Genomic DNA, 24,329 nt, shown 5'->3' with positions numbered 1-24,329 from the left:
TGTTCGAAAAACCAAATTTTATTATAGAAACATAAGACTGATGGGCAAGCCATTACATTGTCACATTGAATTTGAAAGACGACAAAAGCGAAAGGAAAATAACTCCCAAACTGCATCTACTTTCCAATTGGCACACTTTTATAGGGAACAGGAATTACATACAAGTCTTGTTTTCTCTGAACTGTCGCCCCAAAGTTCTCTGACATGTCTAATTCCTCTGGCTTCATTCCGCTGGGGAGTTTCCAGTCAAAATGATACAGAAAATTTGCAAGAGGTAGTTCAACATTGGCCAGGCCAAATGTGATGCCTGGGCATATCCTCCTCCCTGCCCCAAATGGGATGTATTCAAAATTGTTCCCCTTGTAATCTGTTGAACTATCAAGAAACCGCTCTGGTATAAATGACTCAGGATCATTCCAGTAGTTGGGATCTCTGCTAATTGCCCATGCATTGACAATGACTTTACTTTTCACTGGTATCTCAAATCCATTAATTTCGCATCTCTCTCTACATTGTCTAGGAAGTAGCATAGCCAAAGCAGGGTGAAATCTGAGAACCTCTTTGATAACTTGCTTTAAGTACTTCAATTCTTGAACGCCATCTTCATCAACTTTCCCTTTGCCATTAAAAACCTGTCTCACCTCAGCTTGCGCCTTTTTCATGATTCTTGGGTTCTTCATCATTTCTGCCATTGCCCAATCTACAGTCGTGGATGATGTCTCAGTGCCTGCGCTGAAGACATCCTGATGCAGAATTGACAAACGAGAATTAACAATTGAAATTTGTAGAGAGCAAATATAGGGCGTCACCAGTGCACGAGGCTTTCCCCGCTTCGTGAGAGTCCTGGGAATTGAATTTGTACCCAGCCTTCCCTTTGCTTTTTTGCAAATAGACTGTTTCCAGGACTGGAATGGTCAAACCTGTGTGACCTTCCAGTCCACTAGTACCAAGCACTGAACTCTAGTCTAGATGTAGATTGGAGTCCAGTGACCTTGGGAGTTTCACTGATCTGAGGAAATAGATGCATGTGCACTGCATGATTTAGAGCAGAAAGCCCACTAACCATTATTACTGCTTTGATGTTGTCAGTTGTTAAGGAAAATTCATGTGGCCCCCTCCCATGATATCCCAAAAGGGCATCTACCAGATCTTCGTCTGCTCTATCCTCCTTCCCTGTCCTCGTTGCCTTGAGAACTTTATGCTCATTGATGATTTTTCCCAGGATGCTGTCCACTTCTTTATGCACCTTCTCAAGTTTGGGTTTCATTCCACTAATCCAATGAAGCCATTCTGCTGTAGGATAAAGATCACTGATGTCAAAGCCTCCTGCTGCCTTTATTACTTTATCTAGGGCCGATATGAATGCTTCTTGGTCATCAGATTTCTTACCAAAAGCAGCTCTGGAAGTGATGCCGTTCATTGTTAAGAAAATTCTCTCTGTGAGATTGATTATTGATCCTGTGTTCGAACTGATTGAGGTAATGAGGGTTGATACCTCCTCTTCTCTTATTGATCGGAAGGACAGGACACGTTTTGTGCTCAGAAGTTCCAGCGTGCAAATTTTCCTCAGTTCTCTCCAGTACTCACCATATGGGGCAAAGGCAATGTCGGTAGAATCATAAGAAACGATTCTAGAAGCAAGAATAGGAGGCCTTGTAGCAAAGATGATGTCGTGTGTTTTCATCACTTCTTTTGCAATTTCAGCTGAAGAAACAACAACTGCTGCAACTTCACCAAGCTGTAGGCTCATTATGGGGCCATGTTTCCTGGCCAAGTCTCTGAGGATACGGTGAGGTAAAGAGCCCGCTGCCAACTGGTGCAAGTTTCCTATGAGAGGTAGCTTCCATGGCCCTGGGGGTAGCTTTGCTTTCAGATCATTGGTTCTGGATCTCTTCCCTGCTTTTATGAACATCAATATAAAGATGAATAAGCTAGATATGAATGTGAAGTAAGAAATTTGGAACTCCATTGGGGGGTGGGTGGGTGGGGGAGGGCTAGAAGATTGTAGAAAGTCTTGTGGCTTAATTAATGATGAACTGCTCTATCTTCTGAATATATTCTCTTTTCAATTTCGTCTGGTTTTCTAGATGTAACTAATCTATTGGCATAATTTACAATTTCCAAAGGTGATTACTTGAATGGCAGGTGAAATTGTTATAGTTTCCACTCTATCATGCAGCATCTTATTCTTTTTAACAAAAGATTCTATCAGTTGATAAACTGTAGTCACTTAAATATGTGAAGCCTGTATTATTAAATGAAACATGACACACGATATTGATATATCCATAAATCAAAAAATGACACATGAGTATGCTTGTTGACTAATCTATTGGCATAATGCACTATTTCCTGGGGTCATTACGTGAATAGCAGGTGATGGAGATAATCTCAATTTTTCTATTCAATTGTGCAGTGCATCTTACTGTCTTTTTAATTAAAGATGCTGAGTTGAGATCTGTAGTCTTTTAAATATGTGAAGCACGTATTATTAAATGAAGCGTGACTCATGGGATACGTATATATAACACATTAGCTTATGCTTGTTGACTTCAATTTATTATTATTACTATTATTATTTGTTAAGACAATGACGTGAATGCTGGGTGCATGCATGAGCCAATTAGAAATTATGTGACAAATAAGCTCAGCTGAGCTTGAAAACCAAACCGAATACGCATAATGAATATTCAAATTCTTTGGACAGATCCTTTCTGTGTAACAGGTTGTATAAATGTGATGAGAGAAAATACAAAACGATCTTCTTTGAAAGGTTTAGGGCTCATGTGGTAGAGCTTTCACTTCTGGTTTTCAGAATTTTGGAAACAAAAACAAGAAGAGTGTGTTTGGCTTACAGGTTTGACCGGTACTTAGCTTATTTTTTTTTACGCATTTAACAATATTTAAGAGTTTAAACGCTACCTAACTTTTAAGCTATTTTAGCACCGTTTGTAAACAACTCCCCCTAACTTTTTCAAATAAGCTCCTAATAACTTATTGCGTTGACCAAACAAATAACAAATTTATCCTTAAATATTTCAAATATTTACACACTATCCCTTCTTATCTCTTTGTCTTTTCTCTCTCTAGATCCATCCCCAACTTCTTCGTCGTCGTCGATGCCTCCATCTCTTTCATGACAGTCACCTTTAGCCCCATCTCCATCAGCCACTACCTCCAAATCCATCCCCAGCGACTGTTGCCTCCAATCTCCATCGCTGCCTTCTTTCATGTCCGTTGCCATCGTCCACCTCCTCCATATATGTCACCGTCGTCCGCTTCATCCTTCTCCATCGTTGCCTCCATCATTGGCATCATCTCACCATCACGTTGTGTGTGTATGTGTATATATATATATAGATATTTAATAGGCACAATATTTAACACACATATATATTATATTAATATATTTTTTAATAATTATGTATAATTTATCAATATCAGTTAGATATCAATTTATAATTTATTTTTATTAAAAATTAATATTTTTATACATTTTATTTCTATTATTCGACAATATATTTATTTTAATCTTTTTGTCAAATTCTAATAATTTATTAGCCTTTTCAAACAAAATACATAACTATATAAATAATAATTTAAAGTACATTTATTCAAACACATTATTAACTTAAACACTAATCAATTTTTAAGCTTTACACAACTTAAAAGTTAAACAATTTAAAATTTGCTTTTAAAAACGATATGCCAAAGACCTTCCAAATGGTGTTTAGTTATCTCCATTTCTGTCCACTTTCTTATTCCCCCTTCTTTCAAAAAATATGAACGAAAGAGTCAAGTTTTTGTAAAGTCAATGGCATTTTTGTCAATATCAAGTGAGTTGTTTTGTCACTATCAAATGAGTTGTTACTTATATTTAATCAACAGATATAATAAACAAAAAAAATTATCAAACATTTATTCAATTTTTTTCTATAACTAAGAAATTCATAACACAAAAAAAATAAAACTACACACAAGTATCACTAGTATATACCCCGAACAAGAAACAAAAGCATATGAAAAAACTAAAACACATGCCAAAAATACAAAGACTCAAAGGGCAGAAGCCCCAAAACAACACTAGAGGCTATTTAAGACAACTTGGAAAAAGACACCATAACTGGACCAAGGCTAACCCTTGAAGAGGCCAAGAAATTAAAGAGTAGATAGGCGCATCTAGACAGCTTTATGGATCAGATGAGCTAATCGGTCCACCGAACATACCTAACCATGAAAACATCAATTATTGCACTCACGCCAAATATAGTAAATCATTCATTGGAGAACAAGACAGTTGCCCACTTGTTACGGACACGTGCCACTCCATTTTCTAGAGGCCCAACACACCTCTTGATCCTAGCGAGCCTATGGCCAACCAAATTTAGCCCATCTCTGGGAGATGACGATGATTCGATTCGAAGAGGGGCACTTAAAGAATAAGTGATTGTGCCTTTCTACAACCACATGACATAAGAAACAACAATTTGGGAAACGCAGATACCTATCAAGGCGATCAAGAGTCGGCAATCGCTTCTTGATAGCCAGATAATGAATGAAGGCAAACATTGGGATCCTTGAGCTATGCTAGACAAGATCACACCAAGGCACTTTATCCCTATTAGGAAACAAGGTCTCGAAAGTCGCTGTGATTGAGAAGATATCATTCATCGCCGAAAGCCATTAGAGGAGATTAGGTCAATCCACCACAGACAAGGGCAACATGGAATCTCCTATAGCATCTAAGGAGGCATTGATCATAGGCGGACATCTCTGATTCCCATTGTCAATAATCATAGACACCTGGGCTTCAGAAGATATCGCCACTTGCCGAGGAAGTTGACACAAAAATCGATCCACCGGAATACCCAAAGGATGCCAATTATCATGCCATAGAAACACCAGTTGCCCGTTGTCAATTTTTCACTTGAAGTGTCTTTGAATCATACAGCGCAACAACATGAGCTTCCTTCAATACCATGGACACGAAAAGGGGGTATGAAGGAGCCAAAAACATTGCCCCCTAATCTAGTAAGAATGCACCCACCGAATCCAGAGGGATTCTTGATTAGCCTATAGCAAACGCCAAATAAACTTGGCCACCAAAACCTGATTCAAGATATAGAGAGACTTGATACCCAGGCCCCTTTGCTCGTTGGGGCAACATATGTCTTTCAAGGCCACTTTAGCTTTGTGCGGGTTAAGCTCAACACCACTCCAAAAGAAAGCACGAAACATTTGCTCCTTCTCGTAAATAACCTGTTTAGGCAAAATAAATAAAGACACCCAATAAATATGAATAGTTGACAAAAGTGACCTGACCAGCTGGAGGCGAACATCGAAGGATGATAATAAAATAAAATTATCAAATAAATGTTTGAATTTTTATTCATTTAACAAAAATCAAACTGAACATGAAAAAATAAAAATCAAAACTGTGCACGGGAAACTGACAGTTATGCGAAGAAAAGTGCTTATATGAGATACTGTAGTTTCTATTGCTTTTATCTTGTTTCTTGCTTTCCATTTTGTTTGAATAACTAGTGGTTGCTTTGATGCTAATTTATTTCTAGTTATTCCAGACTCAAGATTTGGAACACAAACCCTGCTGTCAGGATAATTTATTTCAAATGATTCACACATAATTTGAGGGTCGAACTACATCTAAGCTCTGATTGGTACATGTTTATATGGAACAGGAATTACATACAAATCTTCTTTTCTTCTAACTGTCATGCCAGAGGCCTCTGTCATGTCTAGTTCCTCTGGCTTCATTCCTCTGGGGAGTTTCCAGTCAAAATGATACAGATAATTTGCAAGTGGAAGCTTAACATTGGCCAGACCAAATGTCATCCCTGGGCATATCCGTCTCCCTGCACCAAATGGGATGTATTCAAAATTGTTGCCCCTGTAATCTATCAAACTACCAAGAAACCTCTCTGGTATAAATGACTCGGCATCATTCCAGTAGTTGGGATCTCTGCTAATTGCCCATGCATTGACAATGACTTTAGTTTTCACTGGTATTTCATATCCATTAATCTGGCATTTCTCTCCGCATTGTCTAGGAAGAAGCAGAGGGCCAGGAGGGTGCAATCTCAGAACCTCTTTGACAACTGACTTTAAGTACTTCAATTCTTGAATGCCGTCTTCTTCAACTTTTCCTTTTCCTCCAAAAACCTGTCTCACCTCATCTTGTGCGTTTTTCATGATTCTTGGGTTTTCCAGCATCTCCGACATTGCCCAATCTACAGTTGTGGCTGATGTCTCACTTCCTGCAGTGAAGACATCCTGATACAGCATTGAGCATTGACATACTTGAGTTAACTACTGAAATCAATAAACAGCAAATTTAAATAAATAATCCTCCTACAAGAACAGCTGAATCTTCAAAAGCATACTGTTGGTGGATGCAACTTTAGGCGTTGGTCCATTAACTTCTGAGTATTGAACTTCAATCTAGATTGAAGTCCACTTGTGGACTCTCACTAGTCTGTGAAAATACAGATGCAGGATGAGGATGCGTTATATATGACTCTGGAGAAAAAGCCAAACTAACCAAGATAACTGCTTTGATATTGTCAATGGTTAAGGAAATTTCCTGTGTCCCTTGCTCGTGATATTCCAAAAGTGCATCGACCAGATCTTCTTCCACTCCATCCTTCTCAGTCTTCGTTGTCTTGAGAGCTTTATGTGCATTGATGATATTTCCTAGGATCTTATCCACTTCTTTATGCGCTTTCACAAGTTTGTGCTTCATTCCGCTAATCAAATGAAGCCATTCAGCACTAGGATAAAGATCAGAAATGTCGAAGCCTCCTGCTAGCCTTAGAACTTCCTTGATGGTTGATATGAATAGTTCTTGGTCACTGAATTTCTTACCAAAAGCAGCCCTTGAAGTGATGCTGTAAGCCGATGATAAAATTTTCTGAGTCAGATTGATCACTGATCCTGCGTTCAAGTTGATTGAGCGTATGACATTTGATATCTCTTCTTCCCTAACTGATCGGAATGATAGGACACGCTTCGTGCTCAGAAGCTCCAACCTGCAAATCTTCCTCAATTGTCTCCAATACTCGCCATATGGGGCAAAGGCAATGTCTGTAGAATCATAGGAAATGATCTTTGAGACAAGAATATGGGGCCTCGTAGCAAAGATAACGTCGTGTGTTTTCATCACTTCTTTTGCAGTTTCTGCTGAAGATACAACTACTGTGGGAACTTCACCAAGTTGTAGGTGCATCAGGGATCCATGTTTCTTGGCCAAGTCTCTGAGGGTACGGTGAGGCACAGAGCTACCTACCTGGTGCAAGTTTCCAATGAGAGGTAACTTCCTTGGACCTGGAGGTAGATTTGCCACCGAATCGCTGCTTTTAAATCTCTTACTAGTTTTCATTACCATCAACGTGAAGACGAATAAGGCAGATAGGAACGGGAAATAAGAGAATTGAAACTCCATGGAGAGGAAGGGAAGGGAAGGGATATGACTGCACTATCTATGATTATGCATTCATGCACTATATATGATTTTGAAGCATAAGTTTAAAAGATTCTATCGTCTGTAGTTCTGTTTTCTAGCTTCTAGGCTATCTGGTTGTGGATATAATTTAACCTTATCTTGCGGGAAGTTGTACAAGTTTTATATTCCAAGTTTGTGGTGCATCTTCCTTGTTTTAGTGTAAAGATTCCATGAGTTGATTATTTTGTTGCATGTTGCCATTTAAATATACGAGGCAGGTATATAGTTGATGTGTCATGTGCAAAACTTATTAAAAGATTAAAAAAAAATCGAAATGCTCAAAATAATTGTTTAAGCTAAAAATTTAAATTTCTTCTTAATTAATGGTTTCAAATAAAGTGTAAATGAGATAACTTCAACATCCAAAAATTCCTTTGAAAATTCTATAAAAGAGATAGATATTATTCATAAAAATCTCTAATATCAGTGGATCTCAAAAAATTAAGATAAACATTATATTGACTAATTCTAATACTAGGGGATTTAAGAAAGTTCTATGCTATTTTATAAATAGATGAGCCATTATTCTAAAAAATGTACATATCTGATATTAATTTCAATTTGTCATTTAAGTCTTTAGTGTATAATTTAAATATCGTAGTGTTTGCACAAAAATTGTCCTACGCCTTCTGGTCATTTTCTTTCTTGTAGAGGTCAAGTAGGTTAACAACGACGTTTCTAGTCATTAAATTCATTGTCGAATTCAAGCGACAACAAGTAGCGTCATCTATAAGAAATGTTCAAAAAGCCTAAGGATAAGATGGTTCTAACATGATCTCAAGCTATGGGTAATAGACACAATGAAAAGGTCTTAATGTCGACAATCCTCATAATCCTAGACTACGGGAGACTACTCCTTAAAAACCTTAAGAATGGTTCCTTTAACTGTCTCACTCAATGAATATGAAATCTTAAAAAGACGTCATGAAGCTAAGTTACATGAAAACGGAAATGGGACACGTTTCCAATAGAAAACAGAAACGCAGGGTAAACAGTAAATTTAAAAAATATAGAGGTTTTTTTAGTAAATATAACTTTTAATATAGAAAAGAATAAAAAAACATTCAAATATAAACAATAAACATAAGTTCTATAATGTATTCAAACAAATATAAATATAAAGTCCACAATGCATTCAAACAACCATCAACAATATTTAGAAAGTTCTATTATCTTTACATGACTTAGTAATTAAAAACAAACACTGAATTTAAATAACGAAATCAAACATAATATAATTTATAAAAATTCATTCAGTTCATCATTCCTTGTCTTTATAGACTGGCTAACATCTTCACCAAAGAGTACAAATTCCAACTCTAGTTCATCTAAGGAGAGATTATCTAACTCAAGAACACCTACATCTTACATACTCCCAAATTCATCTCCACCTACATCCCACATCTTTGTCTTCTCGTCATAATATTGAGAGGTGTTTCTCTATAAAAGACGAAGATTGTTATGAACAAAAATCAAATCCTCCTCACGTTTTGGAGTTAATTTATTCCTTCTAAATGAATGAACAAAAGAATAAGTACTCCAATTCTTTTCAAAACAAGATGAAGAAGTAGGTTGTCCAAGCATCTTAAAAGCTAACCTTTGAAGCAAAGGAGCATGCGAACCATAACATGTCCACTACTTCCTAAGTTCTTTGTCATAGCTATTCAGGATAGCATTTGGATCTCAAAATAGCCCACTTTTGAAAGAAAAATCAGCAAACTCATCATCAACAATAGCACGCTCATCTGGATTAAGAAAAAATCTCCTAAAACACTTCATTCTTTGTGTGGAGAAATCTCCATCCATATGTGGAGGCATTCTACCTTCTTTTTCTTGAAGCCATCTATCACTATAATACATTCAAAAGACAAAATCAACAAAAAATTAAAAATAAAAAAAATAATACATAAAGTATTGAATTAGTAAGAAATGGAGATTGAATTTGAAAATTACCTCGGGTTCAAAGAATGAGCTAGGCAATGTAATGGAGTGCTATGTTTTGTCCAACGAGTAAGAAGAATACGATGAATGACATGAAAAAATGATGAAAAATCACTTGGCAACTTGCCTTCATAATCATAAATAACCTTCCATGTTAAAAATCATAGAATCCCACATCTCATAAACCAAATGAAGGCATAGTTTGTTTGTATCACAAACTCTAATAATATCATAAATAGGTGTTATGAAAGCGAGAATATAATTATTTTTTTCTCAAAAATTCTCATTCACAACCAATTCAAGAACAAATCGAGCTTTTCCTTGGTCATCATCTCGATATTGTGCCCATTCATCCCTCATAACCATTACTTCAAGTGAACATCTAAGAAGTTTAAATCTTTTTAAGCATAACAATAATAGAATCAAATCGAGTGTCAGTAACTACAAGCAATTTCAAAGAACTAAACCGATTGAACATGGCCAATCTCATTGAATGATTCATTATAAAAAAATTTATGACCAAAGCATCTCCATGCACTTCAGTGATCCAATGACACTCATCATATGTCTCTTGATTACTTTCTAAATTCTTAGTTGCACATATATTCTTCAAAGCAAGATTAAGTGTATGGACAACACAAGGAGTCCAATAAATATGTGGAAACATACCCTCAATGATTTCCTCAGCTTCCTTGCAATTAATTAGCAGCATTATTAGTAATGACCTGTATAACTTTTTGATCACCAACTTCATCTATTACCTCTTTCATCAAATTAGCAATAAATTGTTTATCCTTTATTTCACCTGAACAATTCACAGATTTGATAAACATTGGACCATTTTTAGAAAAACAACCGAGAACCACTTCCTCAATATAGAAAAACAACCTCCAAGAAAATTGAGGACACTTTTCCAAAGATCATGCAACTTGGAACGACAAAAATAAACACCTCTAGAAAACTGTTATGTTAATTCCAATTAGCAAGATTCCTGCAAAATTAAATCTCCGGAAGACACAAATTAGAAAAGCATGAGAATGATTTGGAATTAGAAACGCAAAAAGTGTGAGAATGATCTAGAATTAGAAATACAAAAAACGTGAGAGTAATCCAGAAAAAAAAAACGTAAAAACGTGAGAATGATCTAGAATCAAAAGCGTAAAAAGCATGAGAATGATGCAAAATAAGAAATGAGAATGATAAAGGGAAAACTTAGCATCAAAATCACAAAATGCATGAGACCAAATTAAAAATGCAAAAGCGTGAGAACGATTTAGGATAACCCAGAATCAAAAGCGATAAATTCAAAAACCAGAAAAGCATAAAGCATGAGAATGTTTCAGAATAAAAAATGCAAAAAGTATAAGAATAATTCAGAATAAAAAAGATTTGCTAAGATGTCCAAGAATCATTTGTGACTTGCCTTGGACACACACAGACAATTAATGATAACCCACCAAAAATGAATAAAACCATCATTTGACAAAATAAAGTCTTTCCAAAAGATTGGGGAGCAAACCCTAACTCGAGAAGGAAAGGGCAGAAGAGAGTAAAAGAACCCTAAAAGCTTAGTTAATCAACTCGAAAGAATCTACACATTGAAAATCAGGCAAGAGCTCCAAATTGAAACCATCATATTAGTCCTAAATGGTAAACTTCTCAGCAACTAATTGAGGTACTTTTCATAGAAAAACTCAAAAGACAGAGGAATGTTGGAATCAATAAAGTAGATTGCTCAACAAAGAAAACCTAAAAAGATCACAATCATAAAAGAAAGAGAAATAAGAGCAAGCCATAACAAAGTCTACTATTTCCTATGAGAATCTCAAATGAAAAAGTAGGGAACAATTGATATGTCATAGGTAAAAGCCCATTAGAAGGCTAAAAATGCCCAAAAGCCCAAAATAACTTTTAGACTAAAAATGTGTAATTTTTTCCTTAATTAGGGGATCCCGAATAAAGAACAAATAAGAGAATTTTGACATTTGAAAATACCTTCGAAAGTTTTGCGAAAAAGATAACGTTGTTGTTGCTCAAAAAAATACCCAAGAGATGGGTGAATTGGGTAATTCAAAAAATTAATAATTTTAGTTTTTCTTGAAAACTCTTAATTTTTGTGATCTTAGTAAAATGTGTTTGACCAAGTATATGAAAATTTAAAACAATCAACCACAATAAACAAGAGAATTTTATAGAGATTCAGCTCTTTAAAGAGCGTAGTCATCTCTCTCAAGACTAAGTTTGAGATTTCACTTGGAAGAATCAACATTAACTTTTAATTAGAACTAGAACTAACATACAATCTATTGACTAAACAAGAACCACTAGTGCACAACTAGGCCCGTTCTTCCTTGTTTTTCCTCCTACTCATTCCCTTCTTTTTGCAGAATTTTTTCCCATCTCTCAAGAATAAGATTCTCACATTAGATTCCATCAATCCAACATAAAATTGCCTCAAACTCATTTGGGATGGTTTGTGAACAACCCCATGGCCTTATTTATAGATTTTTCAGGCCAATCACGCGTTGCCACCTCAGATAGTCATGATGAGAATTTCAAAACTTATTCTAATATAACTTTGAATCACTTTGGATTTCAAAACTCATTACATTATAGTTTTGAATAATTTTGTATTTCAAAACTTATTCTAATATAACTTTAAATCATTTTGGATTTCAAAACTTATTCCAATATAGTTTTGAATCACTTTGGATTTCAAAACTTATTCCAATATAGGTTTGAAACTTTGAATCATTTTAGATTTTAAAACTTATTCCAATATAGGTTTGAATCATTTTAGATTTTAAAACTGATTCCAATATAACTTTGAATCATTTTGGATTTCAAAACTTATTCCAATATAGTTTTGAATTATTTTGGATTTCAAACAACGTTCCATTCCAGCTTAGGATCACTTTGGAGTCCAAAATTTATTTAAATCAATTCTATGGGCGTGTGGCAAGCCACCATTGGCCACTTAGGGATAAGATTGAAGCCTCATTATGACTTTCAATGGTTAGTTGGTTCAGTTTGTTGCTCCAATGGTCTAGTTATGGGATTTTAAGAATTATACGTTGACTCAAATTTTTTGGGTAATTGCACTTAGACCCCTTGCAACTTGGTCCCGATCATTTTTTTTTTTTAATTGCACCCTCAAACATTGAATTAACAATTACTGAGATATTTAAAATCCAAAATTAATAACTCAATATTACTCGATAAGTACGTTTTTGCCCCAATGTCCTCACATGACCTTTGTTTCATCCCAAAAACATCTCAGAGTTGATCCTTACATAAAACTAGAGCTCCCTCAGGGTTCCGTCAACTTTTTAGAAGTCATTTACGATCATTTGATTTTTTAGACTACATCTCAACTGTACCGAAAACTGTATCTGTTCCGATTTCTCTCAATGTCATAAATCTCGTCTCGAGTTGCTCGTTAATATCATACCCTTTTCTTTAGACATCAAGTCTCAGGGCACTCCCTTCTATTGATTCGACAATTAATTAACTAAATTCTTAAACCAACTTGCAGTTCCTTGAACTTACTCAACACTACACAATATGGGGCATTACATTAGTTAACAAACATATCAGAAAAATAATATTGTGCAAAATAAAATCAACCTGAGAAAATCAAGGAGACAATATGATAGCAAGATTAATCATAAGCTTTTAAAAAACAAAAAGGTAAGAGAGTTAAAGACAACTAAATCAGAATCTGCAAAAGCAAAGTCAAAAGCACATTTTTCTCAAAAATAAATTTAACTTTTTATATTGGTAAATCAGACCATGATTTTGAGGTGTAGGATAAAAATATATAGTAAAAATGTAAAATTAGCGTGCAACAAAAAGAGACACAAAAAGCAACGTACATACAGAAATGACCGTTAAACTTAAGTCGACTGAAGTCTCCATTTCAATTGACCTAAGTTGTCCAATAGGCTAATGTCTAACTTCTGTTAAAGGACCGATCGACCTAAGTTAAGAAGCCAACATTCTGACCTACTTCAGTCGACTTAAGGCACAACTTTATTCGATCGAAGTTGTCTAGTAGCCAAAGCCATAACTTCAGTCGAAGGCTAAGTCAACCTGGGACATGAGACCAAACTCTCTTGCCATCTCGGATCGACCGAAACTAAATTTTAGTAAACCTGAATGGCATACGAGAAGATTCAAATATTCTGCCTCATTTTAGTCAACTTAGACTAGAATCTCAATCGACCTAAGATATATAGATATGAAAAATAATATTTTTATTTCACAAAAGGCTAATAAAATATTTTGATGTCATAAAAATATTTTTGCTATCATAAAAATCATATTTACTTAGTCCTTGAACTTAGTAGTTATTTATAAAAATTATAATCCTAATAGATACCAAAATATCAAGATAAACACTATCTATAAATGTCATAATCCTAATCTTACTAGATCTCGAAATATTAGTATAGACATTATTTGGAAGAATCATAATTTTAATAGATTCAGAAAAGTTTTATATTCCTCTAAGATGAATCCTTACTTCAAAAAAGATACGTTTTTGATATTTGTTTCAATATAATAATATTTGAGTATTTAGTATTTGACTTAAATATTGAAATATTTATATGAGAATTTTTTTATATTTTTTAATTATTTTTTTTCTTATAGAGTTTAAATAATTTGATGATGGTGTTTTTAGTTAATAAATAAATTTATGATTACAGAAAAATAGTAATACATAAAGATAAGATGACAACATTTGCAAGCTTAATGTCTAATAAAAAAATGTTTTGTTTAGTAAGATATGGGCCTTCTGATGATGTCATCGGCGCCTGCTATTGGGCTGTTGGGTTGTCTCCTTAGAATATCCTCTTCAGAGAGAGAGTGGTGGAGAAAATATTATTGAGGTGGCGTGCCGACTGCCGACAATATTTTTTTTATTATAAATTATGCTTGACGTGACCCTCATAAGGCGTAAGCTTGGTGCCCAAGATGCCTTTAGACATATATGTGTCAGTGTGTGCGTGCATGCCCTGGGAGACTTTGTAACGTTGTTGGTCCAAAAGTTGAAATCGTTCCCTTGGGCACCTCTAGATTTGATTTGATAAAATGTGAGAGGAAGTTAATTATGATAATTTAATCAGATATAATGGTTAAATTTGTCATTTGTGAGACTCGATTCTTAACCTTGATTTAAAATTTATCACAAAAGATATTTTGTGCCATCTTCTTGACTAACTGGACTGCAGCGACTTTGTAATGTTTTTGTTGTTACTGTACTGTGGTTTGAACAATGGTTTTCATTTTGGCCGCCCACTACTTCCTCATTTCCTTTATTACTATTTTATTTCCCTTGGCCTTAACTGACTCAAATCTTTTTAACTTTTCATTTTCATCCGTTCAATCTCGGGCAGCGCCGAATAAATGCCAGTCTAATAGAGAGAGAGAGAGAGAGAGAGAGAATGGCTTCACGATGGCCTAGTGCAGACAAAAGGTTGCGAATTTGAATGTTACGCCCTAACACATCTGGAATTTGGGTGGCTGACTGCCTAGTTTATATAGTAGGACTTAAAACTAAAATAGTTAATGACATAATATTACAACTTGTGTATGATATGAATTACCACGTGTCGTCAAATTGGCCAAGGCTTCATGTAGTGAGGGACAAATTAATTAATTAGGCTAGGCAAAGCAAGATTTCTTAAGTCTTGACATTGCCTGCTTTAACCTGTATGTATATAAATATAAAGCCATAGAGAATGAAGTATCAGTTTACCTTATGCTAATATTGTAGGAAAACATTAAAAACACACACACACACACACACATTGAAGACAAAAACTCTGTTGTATAGAGTGTGACAAGAAGATGGCACTCTTATTTCGTGATCTATAAATAAATAAAGAAGCATGGAGGCCTTGGCCCTTGGCCTCAACATTAAGAACTTCAAAATCCCATCCTAAAGATCCCGCCACCCTTCTCTTGGTCTAAGTAACATGTGACGTGCCTCTAAGTAACATCAGCCCCCCAATCCCAATCCCAATCCCAATGCCAATCCCAATGGGCCTTTGTCCTTTCTTTCTGTCTTTAATTAGCCAGCAGCACAGCAATCTGCTAGAGAACTTACACACTTAAGTGTCTCTCTCTCTCTCTCTCTCTCTCTCTCTCTCTTCTCATCAGAAATTCAAACACAAACCAAATAACATCATCGGCGTCATCATCTAATCTAAATAACATAATCCGACCACTCACAATTACAAACATGCGAAGTGTGGTCCATGGTCAGGCTCGGAATCTTATCCAGCTTCACCGGTTTCCCCTTCCCTCCGACTAGCCTCGCCGGATTCCCGACAACTGTCGTCCTCGCCGGCACATCCTTCAACACCACCGACCCTGCCCCTATCTTCGCCCCATCTCCGACCCTCACATTCCCCAATACACATGTCCCAGCTCCAATCAACACCCCGTCCCCGATCTTCGGATGCCGGTCGCCGGAACTCTTCCCGGTACCACCCAACGTCACGTTGTGCAGGATCGACACGCGGTCTCCGATCACCGCCGTCTCTCCGACCACGACTCCGGTGGCGTGATCCAGCAATATCCCCCGCCCGACCCGGGCGCCCGGATGGATGTCCACTGCGAAGATCTCCGAAACTCTGTTCTGAACCAAAAGTGCCAAAACTTTCCGGCCCTCAGACCACAATTTATGCGCCAGTCTATGCGCTTGGATCGCGAGAAACCCTTTGAAATTCAAGAAACAGTGAACGAGACTTATGCAAGCCGGATCTCTCTCCTTCACGGCCCTCAAGTCGTCTTCAACGGCGGCCACGATTTCCCGGTCGAGTAGGCTGGCGAAAAGATCGCACAGAACGCCGCTGGGAAGGTCGGAATTGCTCAGCTTCATCGAGAGATGATTGACCAGAGCGCTTTCTAGGGAATTATGAGACAAAATTAAGCTGAAATAGTAGTTTGACAATATGGGCTCTTCCTCGACGTCGGACAGAGCTTCGTCCTTCATTCTCCGCCACAGATCGTCGCCGTGCCCTTCGTGATGGGTGGTGCCGGAATGGATGGACGTCGGCTGATCCTGGCAAATGGGTACGCAGCAGACACCATTCGGGAAACTGGGTCGGCAGAAATTTACGTAGCAGCAGAGGCGATCGTCGGCTTGGCACCTGTTTGGATCGCGGGAAAGTGGGTTGGCGTGGCCGGTGTCTGTTCTAGATGGTTGGATGCAAGTTGCCATTGTGTTTGCTGGTTTAGGGAGGGGAAAAATTGGTTTGGGTATGAACGTTGAACAAGTGAGGCGCTATATATACAAGGAGTGGTGTGGATAGGGCCAGGACCAGAGCTTTCGTGGAAAACCGAAACTTTCTCGGGAAAAGTGAAAATGCAGGGAGGGAAGAAGAAAAGGTTTAATCTCGCGGATGTTCCGTCTTCTGTTAAATGTGACACAATAACATATTTGCGTGGCGGCCACCATCACCATTTCAGCATAATTAATATTAATTATTATATATCTTAAATTATTTGAGGATCAAAATATTTATCTTGATTTTTCAAACCAATTAAAAGAAAGTATGAGTTGAGTGTAATAGATTGACCAAAGTCCAGAATCTTCGGACCTTGGCTGTGGGGAAGACTTTCTTCAAATTGGTCACTCCCAAGCCGCCGCCGCCGCCGCAGACGACGCTCCGTCCCTCCGACGGAAGGGAAGGGTACCAAAATGTCCACTATTCTTCTCGTCTACTCTAAAAATTAATATATATATATATAAGTCTTTATATATCTCTTTGTGATTAATCTATTTTCGCCCAAAGGTACTTTAAATAAAGAAAAATCGTGTTTTAAATGAAAATAATAAACAAAATACATTCTAAAAATTTAAATTAATTTTGTAAGATTTTTTTTTTGAAATATATATGAATATGAGAGTGACAAAGTTAATTTTATTCAGGGGTGGGGGCGGTGGGGCTTTTGCCACGTGTAAGGTCATTGTCTGAAGAAAGAGAGAGAGAGGATAGAAACGGGTATGACCAGCAAATTAGCAGTAGAGTTGTGGAAGCTGGTGACGTTAGGGATGACGACAACGTCACTCTTAGCCGTTGCAACTTCGCCTTTGATTCCTTCCCTTGAATTGATTTCGTAAGCAGTTGCATTTGCATGGATGACTTATTGGTATTATATTATTTATTTATTATTAGTCTATAATTTTGATTTTTTATTATGTCAATTTTAAGTTTATAAATAATTGTTGTGCATTTTAATGCACTATCTCTAGAATTTTTTTGAATCATAGTTAAAGGCTCCACCAATTTTGCAATAAATAATAGCTATAATTTTGAAAGACTTGTTTAAATTGTTTGAGCGAGAGGGTGGTGGGGCCCACACACTCGGCCCTTGTTAGTTCGCAACTAGCACAAGCAACATATTAATTCCTCATATTTATATTTTTCTAATAAATACAGTGACATTCATATACTTTTTATTGAACCCCTCTCTCTCTCTTTTAGATCTCAAAATCTATTTGGGTTAGTTTGAATAAATTCTTACATTTCTTCTTAATTTCATCTAAATAAAATTAGATTTCCATTCGAACAAAACCCTTAATCAAATAAAATTCAGATTTTTGGCATTTGTTTTGAAAAAAACCCAAAATAAAAAAAGAGTTGGGTTTTGTTTTCTTCTAGATTTGATTTGGTTTGGTTGTTGTGGTGGTTGCTTGTAGCCATCATTGGCCACCTTCGGTATCTATCTTTTCTTAATTTTAAAAGTATTTTTATATTTTTAATAAAATTAATTGTAACTACTTAAGAATAGAGGTGGGCAATTTTAGATTTTTAATAAAATTAATTATTACTACTTAAAAAGCTATGGGTATGTGATGCACGGCTACTCTTTTTTAAGAAAAGTTGATAGTATTTTAAAAAAACACATGAATAGAAAGTGCAACGTAGGCAAACTTCATTAGTGGTCTATAAAATTTATCGTAAAATTAAATAATTTTATATTTTTCTATATATATTGTCATTTTATTTGATAACTTTATTATGCTCAGACATAATTTTTTATAATACATATTATTGAGTTATATATAGTGATATATCTAATACTTGATATTAATTAATCGGAATATTACTATTTCAGTATTATACCATACCATACCATACCATGTCATGCAGGACATCATATTCTATATGATGGTATTTAGTATTTAGAAATATTGTAAACAACTACATTAAACATGAGGTTGTGAAAGGACTTTAATTATTTGTATTGTAATTAAAGTTTTATGATTCATTTGAATTTTAGTAGTCACTCAAGTCATCATGCCTTCATATATACAGGGGCGGATCCAGGAATTTAGGTTGGGGGCTGAAATTTTAAAAAGTTAATATAATAAAATTCTTATATAACCAAAAAGTCAATATAACAAATTTTCATTAAACTTGAACTTGACGAGGTTTTGAAACAAAAAATTCATCTACAACAGAATTTACATCTATTGTAAGAGCAAGTTCTCTTTCAATGTAGAGAGTCATACAATCAGCAAGGAAGTCGTCCTCCATTTTGTTACGAAGTGTTGTCTTCAAAAGTTTCATTGCTGAAAATGCTCGTTCAGTAGTTGCAGTAGAAACGGGTAATGTCAATACAAGACGAATCAATCTAGTTATCATAATGTATGTATCTGACTTTCCACTGTTGGTCAACTCCTGGCACAATTCAACAAGTGTAGATACTTGAAATCTTTGGTCAGCAATCACTTCATGAACATAATACTTCAACTCATATTCTAAAGCACAAATATCTTGACTGCTAAAATCTTTAGGATAGAACTTCTTTGCAAGCGTACAAATATCATCACTATTGAATGATTCAAATGAATTTCTGGGATCCAAAGCCACACTGAGAGAAAAGAGTTCTACTGATTTATCATTAAAACGTGTACTTAACTCCATCAATACAAAATCAATTGCTTCATTGAAAACATCAAAATGATAATGGTGCTCAACTGTAGTCTCATCCCTACAACGACCAATCATATATGAAGAATCTAGATCCAGTATGTCAATGTTGTGTCTTGAACAAAAATCTTTTACTTCTTGAAGAAACACTTCCCAACCTTCTTCTCTCAATTCTTGAAGAATAAGTTTCGCAGTAGAAACAAATCTCATAACAGCCAAAATGTTTAGTGATTTTTTTTGAAGAGCTTGACAAAGAACATCAGTTATTCTCATAATTTTGTGCATTAAAAGCAAATTGAACACAAATTCAAAACATGCAAAGTGTCTATAAGCGCCACGGACTTCAGCTCGAGAACTTGCTTTTGAACAATGAACTTTAAGATATTCAAGCACATTGCAAGTTGCAGAATACATGCCTATCATGCTTTTTACAGAATCATAATGGGAACTCCAACGTGTTGCTCCAGCACGTTGCAAATTACCTATTTAATTGGCTCCACTTCCAGACTCACGCTCTCCAATACTCAACATATGCTCAATTTCTTTTCTTTGAGCATTTTGCAACTCACTAATGCACTGAGAAGAAGAATTAATAATATTGATAACATTATCCAAATGAGAAAAGAATTCCCAAATAACACTCACATCCTTAGCTGCAGAAATCAATGCCAGTTGTAACCTGTGTGCAAAGCAATGAACATAATATGCAAATGGATAATCTCTAAGAAATAAAGCTTGAAGTCCATTCCAAGTACCACGCATATTATTAGCACCATCATATCCTTGACCTCTCATTTTGCTAAGTTGAAGGTCGTGTCGAGCAAGAATATCAGAAATCTCATTTTTTAGGTTTAAGGACGTGATGTTACTAACGCTTTTGATTGCAAAAAAACATTCTGTCAATATACCACAACTATTCACAAACCTCAAAATAATGGCCAATTGCTCTCGATTAGATTCATCTTTTACTTCATCCACAAGAATACAAAAGCGTTCATCTCCAACATCCTCACGAATCATCTGTCATACTCTATTAGCCATAATATGCAAAATATCATTCTGAATATTTGGAGCAATATATTGAGCATTTTTCAGAGCATTATCTAATATAACTTTATCAACTTCCATACTCAATTGTCCAAAAGTCTTAAGCATTTGAATAAAATTTCCACGATTCAATGAAGATGAAGATTCATCGTGACCTCTAAAGGCACAACCTTGAAGTGCTAGTAACCTGACAGCCATAACTGAAGCCCTTAGACGCAAGCGATTTTTCTGAGATTCCTCTTTTGTTTGTGAATGAATTACCCTTTCAATATGTTGAGACGGATTCATTAAATCTTCAGCCATTCTCACACAATTCAAGTGGGGCGACGAAGGTGAAGAACCAACATGAGTAAGAAAAGCACATTTATTTCCTTGGTTAATCCTCTTCCAATTGTCAAATCCCACAGTAGCCAATGTCGAAATATTTGATGAATGACTATCATTCAGAAATAGAAAACAGTAGAAACAATATGCCTTGTCTTCTGAAGGTGAATATTCTAACCACCTAAATTGATTGAACCAATTTTCTGAAAACTCCGACGTTGATTTCCAAAAGTGGTCTTCTTGTAATTCAAAAGTAATGGTTGATATGGCCCAGCTAGTAGATATGCCCATCTAATCTCATCCCGTGCATTAATAGGATATTCACAAATTTGTTTTCTTTTCCCCGGATCCCGTTCAATACAAGAAGACCATTGACATTCAAGATTTGAAGATGGAGAAAGTTCAATTTCAGGAGATAAACTTGAAGAAATTGGTGTAAATTCACTAGATCGATTTTGCACATCATCAATTGAAGTACTTTCACTAGTATGATGGTCTCTCTTTCTAAAAAAAGATAACAATGTTTTTCCTTTCTTCACAGAAGATTGTTGTTCCATTCTAAATTCTAAGATACACAAACAAAAAATAACATAATTCAATAATCGAACAATTAAAATATTTAATTTGAGCTAAATGCAAGGCCAATATAACAAACAAATTAACAATTGACAATTGTATTCCTAAATTCTTAATCCTAACTGAATGCAGCAGTCAAACAGCCAACTCCAATCCAAGCAGACACAAAATTAGCAAAAAAAATTATTTATAAATTGCTCAAAAAAGACAGCAGCTTTAACGAACGAACGAATCAAATTAATCAATCAACAAGACAAAACCCACAAACAATTTATTTTATTTGTTAAGAAGAGGCAGAGGCAAAAAAAAAAAAAAAATTACCTAGGCTGCTAGGGCCGACTGCCGACGAGAGCGGTCCAGCGAGAGCAAGAGGCGAGGGCGAGGGCGAGCGAGAGAGGCAGAGCCGCCGAGGGCGAGGCCGCAAGGGCGAGGGCAAGCGAGAGAGGCAGAGCCGCAGAGGGCGAGGCCGCGAGGGCGAGGGCGAGCGAGAGAGGCAGAGGGCGAGGCCGCGAGGGCGAGGGGGACGAGCGAGAGAGGCAGAGGGCGAGGGCGAGCGAGAGAGGCAGAGAGCGAGCTCAGCGAAGGCAAGCGAGAGGCGAGAGCAAGAGGGGCCGAGGGCGAGCGGCGAGCGCGAGCAAGAGAGATGAAGAAAGCGAGGGGCTGAGGGCGAGCAAGAGAGATGCAGTCTTGCAGAGAGCGAGGGCCAGCGAAACCGAACGCCCGACGCCGGACGAGAAAGAGAGAGAAGGCAGAGAGCGAGACGAGAGGCGGCGTCGCGGCAAGGGTAAGAGTCTGAGAAAGAGCGAGAATGAGGTCGGGAGAGGAAGAAGAAGCGGACTGGAGAAAAGAAGGGTTCCAGAGGGGGGCTAGGGTGGGCTGGGGATGGGCTGGGGTCAAATAAGGCTAAAATTTAGCCTATCTAATCCATTTTTCTTGTGGGCTGCCCTGGGCTTCAGCTCAGGACAGCTCACACGTAAATCCGCCCCTGCATATATATATATATATATATATTCTTAAATCATTCTAAGCTAGTTAAGGACATAGGCACGAGAAATGTCATCTCCAACCCTAAATCAATTATTATTTTTATTCCATATTTTAAAAATAACACTTATACTTTGAATTTATTTTAAATTCAAACTAAACTTAGACTCCAATTAATCAAAAAAAAAAATTACTTGAATTAAGATAAGTTTGAGTAAAGATTTATGAGTGGGTATAAATTATCAACTCTTCTTCTAATCTCTTTTTTTTTCTAATTTAATTATAATAACTATAAAAAAAATATCATCATTTAACTTGTATGAATTTGTTTTGTTGTTTGTGTCAAATAACTTGTATGTTATTCAATGCAAATAAAATATAAAACAAAAAACGTGAGGCCCAAGGAAGGGGTTGTGGGACTTACACACTTAAAACCTCCTTTGAATTTTGTGTAGGACAATATAAGAATTATGCGACATAAGAGGGCCTTAGCTTGCAACAACAATATTGGGGCCAAAAACAGTTGGTGGCTCTTGAAAAGCTGAAATGGCAACGTCTCTTTTAACATAGGCGGGTGCATTGGCTCTGGACCCCCTATGGGCTATTAACTGAATACCGACACAAAGGAAAGGATGGATGATAGAGACCCATTCCAAATTTCCAATTATTAACACAACTCCAAACTTTTCAATAACTGTTTCCTTTTTCTTCCAAGTCATCTTAAGATCTGTTGGCACCAACAGATCTAAGATCTAATATTATAATTTAGATAAATACTATGTTTCATTAAAACTCATGAATAAGTCGGATTTTGTTCAAATCGAACGTGTACCAGACCCATCAAATTTAGATCTAATCATAATAATTCAGGTTAGACTCATGGGAATCACACCTGATGAGGAGAATGTCATTGGTCCCATAATTACGTCAATACCCCATGCAGATATCTAGAGATGGCCAGGACATATGTTTCCTATGGCGAGTTTCGCCTGCGATCATCTTGTTTTAATCTAGGAGACACGTAGCAAATAAGTATCGCCACATCAATCGGATAGGCACTCAGTAAAAAAATCTCTGAGGCCGTAGGAATAGACTAACTCGTCGAAGGTCACGGAGGCAGCAGCTATCCCGAACCTCTCGGAGATAGATGCTATTATGAAATCCTTATTAGGAAAATTCCGAGAAAGGCGAAGGGGAGATCCCGAAGATCTCTCCATAATCCCTATCCCGAGAAAAGGTTAAAAGGGGAAGGCGAGGTAAGATGAGGGGATTTCTTTCTTTCTTCTGCATATAGTTTAAGTAAATATACTGAATTCGGTTTGAGGGGAGATCTGACTTGATCGTCGGAGATTGACTGGGAGAGCAAGTCCCCGTCTCCATTGCAGGTATGTCCGAAGAGGCAAGAAGGGAACGTGTGATTACCACTTCATCAGATTAATCATCAACACCCATTGAATCAACTTTTTAGATATATTAATATTAGATCTAAACAAACCCGTTAGGCTAAAAAAGGCCCCGACCCATTGGGCCTAGGCTAGCCAGTCATGTTGTATACATATAGACACTGGAGTGGTAATGCTTGCACATTTTTATTAATATGTCTCTCATTAAATCATTTAAATGAGAGATATATTAATAATTTATTCAAGTAATACATGTAAATAATTAAATAAATTATCAATACACTCTTTATTTAAATGAGTTAATAAAAAGTATATTAATAATTAATTAATAAAATATCAAAAGATGGACAGGCACAAGCCCATCATGTGCTTTTGTCATTCCTAGGATTGAAAAGGAAGATTTAATTATTGAAGATGTTACTTAGGGGAAAGAGGAAAATATTTATTGAAGATGTAGCTGACAATAATAACTTAGTAGAAAGAAAGAAAGAAAGAAACAATTATTAAAGATGTTACTTATATGGTTAAGGTGGTAAAATGAGTTTAGTATTTTATCTAATTGTAAAATCACTTTAAATTTAACAA

The 24,329-nt window shown here is 36.2% G+C and overlaps 3 protein-coding genes across 3 annotated transcripts; all 3 read right to left on the bottom strand.

Annotated features, from left to right (window-relative positions):
- Positions 1–7,476, bottom strand: LOC127811193 (uncharacterized). The gene is made up of 5 exons (XM_052350900.1): positions 6,560–7,476; positions 5,671–6,291; positions 5,110–5,259; positions 1,064–2,041; positions 1–743 (listed from the first exon to the last, which is right to left on the bottom strand). The coding sequence occupies exons 1-5, from the start codon at positions 7,457–7,459 to the stop codon at positions 117–119; spliced, it is 3,276 nt and encodes a 1,091-aa protein (XP_052206860.1). The 5' UTR covers positions 7,460–7,476; the 3' UTR covers positions 1–116.
- A 7,797-nt stretch (positions 7,477–15,273) lies between these two features.
- Positions 15,274–16,829, bottom strand: LOC127810873 (serine acetyltransferase 1, chloroplastic-like). Its single transcript, XM_052350450.1, has one exon. It carries the CDS (start codon positions 16,689–16,691, stop codon positions 15,672–15,674), a length of 1,020 nt encoding a protein of 339 aa, XP_052206410.1. The 5' UTR covers positions 16,692–16,829; the 3' UTR covers positions 15,274–15,671.
- Positions 16,830–18,888: 2,059 nt separating this feature from the next.
- Positions 18,889–20,430, bottom strand: LOC127811192 (uncharacterized). Its single transcript, XM_052350899.1, has 2 exons — positions 19,923–20,430; positions 18,889–19,826 (listed from the first exon to the last, which is right to left on the bottom strand). Exons 1-2 carry the CDS (start codon positions 20,428–20,430, stop codon positions 18,889–18,891), a joined length of 1,446 nt encoding a protein of 481 aa, XP_052206859.1.
- Positions 20,431–24,329: the final 3,899 nt, after the last annotated feature.

Source organism: Diospyros lotus, chromosome 10 (genome assembly GCF_014633365.1).
Source record: "Diospyros lotus cultivar Yz01 chromosome 10, ASM1463336v1, whole genome shotgun sequence".
NCBI lineage: Eukaryota > Viridiplantae > Streptophyta > Magnoliopsida > Ericales > Ebenaceae > Diospyros > Diospyros lotus.
Note: the sequence above shows the minus strand (reverse complement) of the source record. Positions and strands in the feature narration are given on the sequence as shown.

Bases quoted from the DNA above. Each gene is read 5' to 3' on its own strand.
- LOC127811193 (XM_052350900.1), bottom strand. From the start codon at position 7,459: ATGGAGTTTCAATTCTCTTATTTCCCGTTCCTATCTGCCTTATTCGTC. The intron at 2,042-5,109 runs GTTTTGGTGGCC...TTCAGAAGATAG, and splicing joins CTCTCTATATCTTGAATCAG to AGCAGTTCATCATTAATTAA. The intron at 744-1,063 runs GTTAGTGGGCTT...ATTCTGCATCAG, and splicing joins ACATCAAAGCAGTAATAATG to GATGTCTTCAGCGCAGGCAC.
- LOC127810873 (XM_052350450.1), bottom strand. From the start codon at position 16,691: ATGGCAACTTGCATCCAACCATCTAGAACAGACACCGGCCACGCCAAC.
- LOC127811192 (XM_052350899.1), bottom strand. From the start codon at position 20,430: ATGATTCGTGAGGATGTTGGAGATGAACGCTTTTGTATTCTTGTGGAT. The intron at 19,827-19,922 runs GTGAGTCTGGAA...AAAGCATGATAG, and splicing joins TATGTTGAGTATTGGAGAGC to GCATGTATTCTGCAACTTGC.